We start from the raw sequence: 10,618 nt of genomic DNA, 5'->3' as shown, positions 1-10,618 counted from the left end.
TTTGGTCATTGCCCGTTCTCCCGCTTCTTGATGGGTTTTCCTCCTGTGTTCCCAAAGATGTATTGTTAGAGTACCAAATTGACCCCACTATGAGTGAAACTGTGAGTGGATGTTCATGTGTATGCCCTAAGGTAGCCTGCTCAGGCTGTTTCTGCTTTATACCCAGTGCTGCCAGCATAAACTCTGGCCCCCTCTGACTCTGAATTAAACCTAGCAGGCTTAAACACGTATTTATGTTTAATTTGTAAACCACTTGTCCAAACGTAACCATGTAGATGGAATAGATAGTCACAAAAATGTATAACTGTGCCTACAGTTTATGTTTATGTATTCTCTTTGTCTTTGAAAGAAATGCTAACATGGTTCCTAAGTCTTGGCCTTTAATGACATTTTAAGGAGAGGAGCAGACCTGTTACTAGTTTCTTAATAGTAAAATATCCTATTACTGTGCTAAATATGCAAGATTATGGAAAAAAGGAAATTTTTGGTTCATTTATCTTTTTCTTTTTGGTTTAGGAAAGTAAGCTTCTAATTTTTTTTCTGTTGCCATTTTTGAGATACTCTGGATTTATATTATGTGGACTTATTATTCCCAATGCAGCTTAATCCAGTCCATGGTTGCAGGGATCATGAGAAGAAAGGCTGTTATTAGAAGCTGTCATAAGAAGAAAAACAGTAACAGGCTCTGAACTGGATGTCAGTCCATCACAGGGCCCACTCGCACACAAAAACACATCCCATACTCACAAGTGTTTCCAAAAAAAAATTGCACCAAACCCTTTATTTGTTTTGTTTTTCTTCAGAGAGTAACTGCTAACAAAAAGGCCGGTTTATTTTAATTAGTTAATTACAGTGGACCCTTGACTTACAAACTCAATTCGTTCGCGAGTGCTGATTGTAACTCAAGTTGGTTGAAAGCCAAGACTATTTTTCCCATAAGAAATAATGGAAATGCCCATAATGTGCTCCGAACCACCCACGGCAACACTTACTTAACCTTTTCATAATAAAAAAGGGTTGTATAATGCACATAATTTACCAAAACACCAATAATTTTTCTAATGTACTAACCAAAAAGTTATAAAAAGTGCCTAGCCTACCAGAAACAACAATTTCATACTGTACTCACCATTTAATTTGACATCTTTGGGCTGCAGGAAGGGAGGAGGAGGAGAATGAAACGGAAGGTGGTTATTGTTTAGAAGGAGCCTCCTTATGCAAATCTTTTCTTTGTAAAATTGTCAAGATGGTGGATTTCGACATGCTGTACATATTATATATATACTCTTATATTTCCGCACAATTTCCTTCTTTGTTTCGATTGTGATCGCTGTTTCTCAAGTTAATAATGACAGTAGTCGAGCACTCAGTTCAAAGCTGGTCGTGTTGTGAACTGCTATAATAAAACACTCCAAAGCAAGCCGGTGCTGACTCAGCCTGATGACATCATTATGTGCCGCACCAGCCCACTAGCTAACATCCCTTAACAATCGCTTTCTTTACCTTTGTTACCTTCTCTTCCTTCATTAGCAATTATGTGTCTTGCTTGCCATGGTCTTAGTGAATTATATATATATATAGATAAATCACTGCACTGACCGAAATTACGTCCACAAACACATGTATCTGGGCTCCGACTGACGCTTACGAATGCTCTTGGCTGTTTGTTTACAATCGCACAAGTGGATACACGTGACCGCATTTGGGTCGTAATGCAAGATGTTGGTCGTAAATCAAAACATAAATTTTGGTCGTAAATCAAGTTGTTCGCATGTCAAGCCGTTTGTATATCAAGGGTCGACTACAGTTATGTTTCCAGGAAGAAGGGGAAGGAGGTTTTGATGAACAAAAGGCGACCATTGAGTCCCTCAAGGTTTTTTGGTTTTTAAATAGTTAAGATGTCCCAATATCTTATCCCGATCATTTTCCTCTTAATTTTCACCAGTGATATTGAATTCACCACTATGCATTAGCAATAACTACTATTTGTTTGTTCTCATTAGTTCTACAGGGTTTTCCAGATCTAATTATGCATCCAGATCGTCTGGATGACTTTGATCTATGCAGGAACAATTCCAGTTCAAAGCAAAGACGATTCTTCATGTTGTCAGTTCGCACACTTCTCGATGGTCTGGGATTTTTCGGGTGATTTTCTATGTAATAAACTTAATAAGTTATAGTGTAACGAAAATTGCATAATTAGACCTGGACCACCCTATACATTTGCCCAGCAAGCCTTTGTAAACTAACAAATGGTTAAAAACATCACAGCTAGGCCTCAAAGCAGCCTTATCAGTTTTCTTCTTCAGACACTGGAGTTCCCAATTTTCAATGTCTTATACGCAGGAGCAGTTTTAGTTAAAAAATAAAGAACACACATCTTGTTTATGGAAGGACATATTTAATTAGTTAAGTATATTTATCATGTCATTCCCTACTGATCATTTTGCAATACTTAATAACAAGAACAGACTATTTAAAGAAGCACAGAGTTATAATCCACCAGGCTGTCAGCAGTTAGCACTAACAAAGCAAACATGTTAATCAGTGTATGAAGACACATGGACTTCAGCAAGGCAGACACTTCTGATTCAATGCTTATAGACATTCATATCAATAAGGAGGCGGAAAGGAAATGTGTAATGTAAAATCTGAAATGTCATCAGCAGAATTTCGAAAGGCACAAACAGCTAGACAAGTGCACTGATGTTGTAATTGTGATTTATTTTTGATGCAGCAGCTGAATCATATCTCTGTCATGTATCCTTGAAAACATTCACATTCTCTGAGTAGCCTACTTTTGGCTTTCTTTATCTGAAGTATCTCACTTCTCCTCTGTCTCTCAACAGCCACCCCCACATACGCTGAGGCACATCTGTTGCTGTTTGTTTTAGCACAAACTACTTGGTTTTATTGCTGGGTTCTTTTTTTGGAATCTTTATGGCTGGACAGATAGGGTGGGTTAATGTTAAATTAACCTTCACCTTGCATGCTTGTTGTGCCCTTGTTCATGTAAAAGTGCCATTATTTAACATTATTTTGTGGCCATTGTGTGGGTGGCCCTGTCCTTATTCCTTAACAGTTTGGTGCTGTCTATCATCTGCAAACATAAGTTGCTTGTAGTCTAATTCTATATGTTCAAAGGCACAAGAACAATTAACACTTTAGATACAGAAATGGAGTATTAGCTATATTGCTCGAGGGAGTAGGAGAGGGGACATCTTGTACATTGACTCGTCATTTGAGATTGATCTGTGTTCACCATGAAGCCATGATATGGTCTATCAGACTAATAGTTTGCTCACACATACTCCTTCTTGCTGTAGCTAGTAGTATCTGCAGACTTTACTGACTTAAAGGTCACTTGGGATGGTTTATGTTTAGGCATTTTTGAAGGACAGGAACAACAGAGCAGAGCTCCTCCAGATAATAAAAGGCAAGCAGCAGCCCATCCAAAATATAACGAATTCCCAAATTCCCTTTTCTGATCTTCTTCTAGATCTGGGTCATTGAATTGCATGACAATAGTGTTGGCAGACCAGGAAACAGGGATGATCATCAGGAACCCTGAAATTATGAAGACAATTCCAGCGGTGACAATGATCTTTGGTTTAATTTCAGTGGCCTCCATACAGTTGGTACATTTTGCTCCAACAATGAAAATCAGTATCCCAAAGAAAGCTGTCAAGATGGACAATAGGGTGAGGGCACGTCCTGCCTGAATATCCTGTGGAAGAACTAGTATCTCATCATAAATTTTGCACTGCATCTGCCCTGTGCTCTGAACCACACAGTTCATCCAGAGGCCCTCCCAGATAACCTGTGCTACCACAATGTTCTGGCCAATGAAGGCCGTCACCCTCCACATGGGCAGGCCACATGCAGTCATAGCGCCTAGCCAGCCCATCGCGCACAAGGTCACCCCAAGGATCTCTACTCCTGCAGAATACATTGGCAGCTTCACTGAGGAAACAGTTATTTGGTTAGCTTCTTGAAGATGGAAGGAGATGAAATCAATTATTGGATGTTGCTCTTGTGTTTGCTTGCAGTAGATCTTCTGAGGTAAGGGAAGGAAAAGGAGAAAAAGAGAGAAAGTTAGATGACTGTAAGTCTCAACCAACAGAATGAGTTTATGGGAAGTGGAGCCCTGAACTGAAGCTCAAGTTTATTCTCATGCATTAACATGACCTCCCAAACAGTCTTGCCATAGGTTGAAAATTCAGCTAGCATTTGTCTAGGAAAACACTTAAGCGAGTTGACAACCAGCAATTCAAGTTTATTTTCCAGTATTAACATGATCAAAAAAAATCGAAAGCTGTTTGTCTAGGTTAGTACTGTGACACTAAATTTGAGATAGTTAGCATAATGTTTGGTTATTAACCCCTTCACTTTCCCGTTTCTTTCTTGGAATCCTCCTGTGGCACCTCACAATTGTTGAAGGTTCCCACTTATGTTAGGAGACATATTATCTATCTATCTATCTATCTATCTATCTATCTATCTATCTATCTATCTATCTATCTATCTATCTATCTATCTATCTATCTATCTATCTATCTATCTATCTATCTATCTATCTATATTACCCACCACTAGGACACTTCTACAGTGAATCTGGAAACATCAGAGCTCTACAATTTCATGACTGATAGAGATTTAGAAAATGTCCTGCTAAATTCCTACGAGATGCTGGGCAGCCATTTGGTCGTGGTGCAGAAAATTTTGTATTTTTGGACTAGTGGTGACTGTGGGCTTCCGGAGATTGATTTTCTCCAGGTTTCATATTCCTGGAGTTTTTGTTTTCCTCTCCTTTTTTGCCATTTAGTTATATCCATAGCTATTGTGAAAACAAATAAGCTACCTCATTAGCATTTGTAGTAAAAATCTGTAATGGTTTTAAGAAACTTTTTAGTAATTCTGTATACTTTATTAATATGAGGTGAAGTCAAGCTAAAGTTAAAAAATGGGATTATTAGAAAATGGAACAAACCTTAGCAAAACTGATAATGTCTCGTGCACTGCTTTGTTCACATCGGTGACCACTCAGATGTTTTTTTTAGTGGTCCAAAAATGTGGAAATCACACAGTGCCAAATCTGGCGAATAAGATGGATGTGGCAATACCTCAAACTTCAGTTTCTCCAGACAAGCCTTGGTGTGTGGGTGGGCATTGTCTTGCAAAAGGACTCCTTGAGACAGCAGTCCCTGCCGCTTGGATCACATAGCAGGCTTCACCTTGGTCTCCAGCAAGTCAAAGTAACTTGCACTAGTGACTGTAGTACCCCTCGGCATGTAAAGTTCGACAGTAACTCGGGTGCACAACAAAACCTTTTATTCTGCTGGAATTCTGGCACTTCCAGGCAGGTGGCACAAGTGCATTGAGAAGGGTAGAGGCCAAATTGAGAAATGACATTATCAGTTTTGTTAAGGTTCATTCCATTTTCTAATATATTCCATCTTCTAACTTTAGCTTGACTCCCCCTTGTAAATAATAATACATTACTCAATTAATGTATTATTATTCTTATTACCTTAGTAGCACCTTGCTAGTATCTGCTTTTATCTTTATATATTTTAATGGTAATTGATATTTGAAATTCTTGTACAAAGCACATTGAGCTATACTCAATGTACGAAATGTGCTATATATAAACAAATGTTATTATTGGTATAATATTATTATTATTATTGTAATAAGTAAAACATCTAAATGAGCATATCTGTCAAACAGGAAAGAAATAAGACAGTTTAGATATTGGCAACAAGTTTCATCGATCCTGCCATTTTCTAATTCTCTCCTGTTCTGGGTCCAAGGAAGCTAAAGCCTCACAGAAGTGAGCCCTGGGCAGGACACCAATGGCTCTTTATGCTCATAATGCTGTCCATACTCATTCATGTTGTGCAGACTTTGATTTGGCAGCGAACCAATCTATTTGTTCAATCAGGCATTAAAACATTACAATAATTGTGATGAGAATCCACAAGCTTGCCATTCCTATTTGTCTGGATTCTCCAAAATAATCAAAAATGTTGATGATAACTGAAGATATATAACAAAAGTTGAAGGTCCCTAAGCTTCTACTGTCTGCCATACTATTTGTAAGTTATGTATACAGTACACCTATGACTCTTTGTTTGAAGGGAAACTTTCTAACATTTGTGAAAAATTCTCCCTTAACAAATTTCCAAACGTGTCCCCAGGTTCTTGCTGAAGAATTTATTTTTAAGAAACAGCTGAGGTCCATTGTACTAATATCCATCATAATTTAAGCACTTCGCTCGTGTCACCTCTTCATCTTCAGTTGCTTAACATTAATTCAGTTTTATTTTATATTATGCTATTTAAATTATATAGAATCATACTTTAATACTTACAAGATTATAATTCAGCACCAAGTTGGAAGAAGCTGGGTGTCTTGAAGAAAACCATATCAATGTACGGGAATCCTGCACCCTTTCACCAAAGTGGAAAACTGGATTGGGGTGACACTGCAGGCTGGGTTACATTTACATTTACTTATTTGGCCGACGCCTTTATCCAAGGTGACTTGTAACATTTGCCATACAATAAGTTATATTTCTGTTTTTCCAATTACAGCACTTGCTCATAGACACACAGTGTCAATAGAAAGATTTAAACCCACAACCTCATGGTTTGACCCCTGAACTCTTAACCACTACAAGATCCTGCCTGGCGCAGTGTTTCCACTTCATAGTGCTTGTATCAAGAGTCAGTTCTGTGCCTTTCTGGCTTCTCTGTTCCACAGGCAACATTTGAAGGTTTTAATGTGAATTCTGTCACAGAGAATTCAGAACCAGCCTCCAACAAGAACAGTGTCCTCCTAGATAAGGCTGGACAGAACCACATCAGTATATGATATGCTTTTTAATCAACTTTACCTGTGTTTAAACCTGGTCAGATTTACATTGTATAGGCCAAATACAGAGTCCTTAAATTAAAGACAGTAACGAAACAATAAGAGAAAAGGTTATTCTGTATAATGTAGTTCAATATAATACTACCAACACTATGACCAGACTGCTTGATCCTAACCAGTCAGGCTTCAACTGGGGCGATTCCACAGAGACGGCTCTAATCACTGCACAACAAAGTTTTTGCTTCTTGGACACTGTTGGGTGTTTCTTATAGATTTTGGAGGACTGATCATGAATATCACATCAGAGAAAGTTTAAGTTTTGTCATGATTTTTTCTTATATTTGCATCTAAACATTTTCGCTCCCATAAGTGACTTATCAACAACGGTTTGTGCAGCCTGGGCATGTCCAGGCATGGAATCAGGCCAGGTTGGAAGCTGTTCTGTGGAAGTTGACATCCTGGGCATGGCTGGGCAGAACTGAACGAGCTTGACGCTGTCTCAGCATGCTATAAAGGTGGCTTGCATACACCGATCCCGCTCATTTGATTTATATAGATAGTCAGTGTGTATGTATAGTATCAGTATAGTAAAGCATAGTATCTGTAACAATATAACAGTAAGTAAGCTTGATGCTATAGACGTTTTGGTGTCGGGCGATATGTCTCGTCAATGTTGTAACAGCCATGATACATTCTACTATATCTGTGGCGAACATACACTTGCGCCTCAGAGACGTTGGATGACTGCTCTTGTGAAGAAAGCTTATCATCTGTATTTCGGCTGCAAAATTGGTGATCAAGGCAAGGAATGGGTGCCTCACATTTGCTATGTGACATGTGCTGTCAGTCTGATAGCCTGGCTCAGAGGCACTCAAAAGACGATAACATTTGCTATGCCAATGATATGGCAAGAACAGAAAGACCATGTGACAGACTGTTAGTTCTGTTTGATTAATATGTCTGGTTTCTCTGCCAAAAACAAGAAGTCAATTAAACATCCTAATCTGCCTTTAGCAATGAGATCCGTGCCACATGATGACAGTCTTCCAATTCCGAAACCACCAATGGATTGGACCTTAGACGAACCAGATGAAGAAAATGCAATGCAGGGTGCTGACAGTGACATTGACCCGGATTTTGAACCATGCTTATCAGGCGATCCACATCTGATAACACAGCCCGAACTGAACAATTTGGTCAATGATTTGAGTCTGTCAAAAGCAAAATCTGAGCTCCTGGGTTCGAGACTGCAGGAATGGTGTTTGTTGTCACCAGGTACGGAAATGTCTGTGTTTTGAGACCGACATCATGATACAGTCCCGAATCAAAAGTTTAAGACCACTTGAAAAATGGCAAAAAATCATATTTTGCATGGTTGGATCTTAACAAGGTTTCAAGTAGAGCTTCAACATGCAACAAGAAGAAATGGGTAGGAGACAAAACATTTTTTGAGCATGCAATTTAATGAAAACAACGATTAAACTGAAACAGGTTGTTTTACAGCTGATCAAAAGTGTAGGACCACACCTCCAAAAAAACCCGTAAACCCCCCCAAAACAGAAATCAAACTTCCAAAAATGAACTCAGGACTGAGTAGCTCCACCGTTATTGTTGATCACTTTAAAAATTCGTTGTGGCATGCTTGATGCAAGCGTTTCCATGAGGTGAGTGGGAACATTTCTCCAAGTGGTGAAGATGGCCGCATGAAGGGCATCTACTGTCTGGAAATGTTGTCCATTTTTGTAAACTTCCCTTGCCATCCATTCCCAAAGGTTTTCAATTGGATTTAGATCAGGGGAACAAGCAGGATAGGCCAAAAGAGTAATGTTATTCTCCTGGAAGAAGTCCGTTGTCCTGCGGGCATTGTGTACTGTAACCCAGACGAGGGCCCTCAGTCATGAGGAATGTTCTCTGCAACATCTGGACATAGCCAGCGGCCGATTGACGCCCCTGCACTTCCTGAAGCTCCATTGTTCCACTGAAGGAAAAAGCACCCCAGACCATTATGGCGCCCTCTCCACTGTGGCGCGTAGAAAACATCTCAGGTGGGATCTGCTTGTCATGCCAGTAACGTTGGAAACCATCAGGACCATCAAGGTTACATTTTTTCTCATCAGAGAATAAAACTTTCTTCCACCTTTAAATGTCCCATGTTTGGTGCTCTCTTGCAAAGTCCAAATGAGCAGTTCTGTGGCGTTCAAGGAGACGAGGTCTTTGAAGACGTTTTTTGTTTTTGAAGCCCTTCAGTCTCAGATGCCGTCTGATGGTTATGGGGCTGCAGTCAGCACCAGTAACGGCCTTAATTTGTGTCGAGGATCGTCCAGTGTCTTGACGGACAGCCAATTGGATCCTCCGGCTCAGTGCTGGTGAAATTTTTTTGGGTCTTCCACTTGACTTTTTTGTTCCATAACCCTCAGGATCATTTAAGAAATTCCAAATGACTGTCTTACTGCGTCCCACCTCAGCAGCGATGGCGCGCTGTGAGAGACCCTGCTTATGCAGTTCAACAACCCGACCACGTTCAAAAAGGGCGAGTTTTTTTGCCTTTGCCATCAGAACGTGTGACTACCTGACAGAAAATGACAATGAATCCACATCTTTGCACAGATTTGGCCTTTTAAAGGCATGTGGTCCTGAAATCTTGATCAGCTTATTTTGTAGCACTTTGAGATTGTTAAATATAAAGCACGATATAAATAAAATCTATTATTATTATTATTATTATTTAGCTGTAAAACAGCCTGTTTCAATTTAATCGTTATTTTCAATTAATTGAATGCTCAAAAAATGTTTTGTCTCCTTCCCATTTCTTCTTGTTGCATGTTGAAGCTCTACTTGGAACCTTGTTAAGATGCAACCATGCAAAATATGATTTTTTGCCATTTTTCAAGTGGTCTTAAACTTTTGATCGGGACTGTATAACCAAATTTTCTACGCAAGTCGACAGTCCCTGTTTTTGTTGTGACATTGAAGGATTGTTCTCGGCCTTGAGTTGTGATCACAACCCGGAATAGTGGCGTCTCTTCATTGATTCATCAATGTTAAGCCCGAAAGCTGCTCTGCTACACAATGGCAACGTTTATCCTTCAGTACCTGTTGGCTATGCAACACAGATGAAAAAAAACATATGAGAATATGGAACTGTTGCTGAAGCACGTCCAGTATAGCAGGTACAACTGGAATATCTGTGGAGATCTTAAAGTCGTTGCTCTGTTAGTAGGACTGCAGCTCAGCTATACAAAGTACTGTTGTTTCATCTGTGAATGGGACAGCCGTGCCAAAGAGTCGCATTAATCTCGATAGAACTGTCCACTCCATAAAAAGTTAGTTCCTGGACAGAAAAATGTGGCATATGAATTCGCTTGTCGACCCGGCAAAGATATTTTTACCTCCTCTTCACATAAAACTGGGACTCATGAAGAATTTCGTGAAAGCACTGAACAAGGAAGGTTTTCGTTATTTAAGACAGATGTTCCCAAGAATAACTGATGCCAAGATCCAAGAGGGCATTTTTGTTGGCCCCCAGATCAAACATGTTATGAGTGACAAGTGGTTTGAAGATCTGTTAGTTGGGCCGGAAAAAATTGCCTGGAAAGCCTTCAAAGACGTTGTTGACACTTTTCTGGGCAATTACAGAGCCCCAAACTACATTCATCTGGTAGACAAACTTCTCAAAGCATACAAGAAAATGAAGTGCAGCATGTCACTCAAGATTAATTTCCTCCACTCACACTTGGACTT

The 10,618-nt window shown here is 39.5% G+C and overlaps 1 protein-coding gene across 2 annotated transcripts in view; it reads right to left on the bottom strand.

Moving 5' to 3' along the window:
* Positions 1–2,437: 2,437 nt before the first annotated feature.
* The window catches only part of LOC120531501 (claudin-4-like), a 41,855-nt gene continuing 33,674 nt past the window's right edge, over positions 2,438–10,618 (bottom strand). Inside the window, exons 3-4 of one of the 2 annotated variants that reach the window (XM_039756968.1) lie at positions 6,375–6,495; positions 2,438–4,057 (exon numbers count right to left, since the gene is read on the bottom strand). In XM_039756968.1, the coding sequence (XP_039612902.1) occupies positions 3,302–4,057; positions 6,375–6,495 (877 nt within the window). In that variant the 3' untranslated portion in view covers positions 2,438–3,301. The remainder of the gene's footprint in view (positions 4,058–6,374; positions 6,496–10,618) is intronic. The other variant, XM_039756969.1, reaches the window with a different exon arrangement.

This window comes from Polypterus senegalus, chromosome 6, assembly GCF_016835505.1.
Source record: "Polypterus senegalus isolate Bchr_013 chromosome 6, ASM1683550v1, whole genome shotgun sequence".
NCBI lineage: Eukaryota > Metazoa > Chordata > Cladistia > Polypteriformes > Polypteridae > Polypterus > Polypterus senegalus.
The sequence above is the reverse complement of the archived record's forward strand: the minus strand, read 5'-3'. Positions and strand labels throughout refer to the sequence as shown.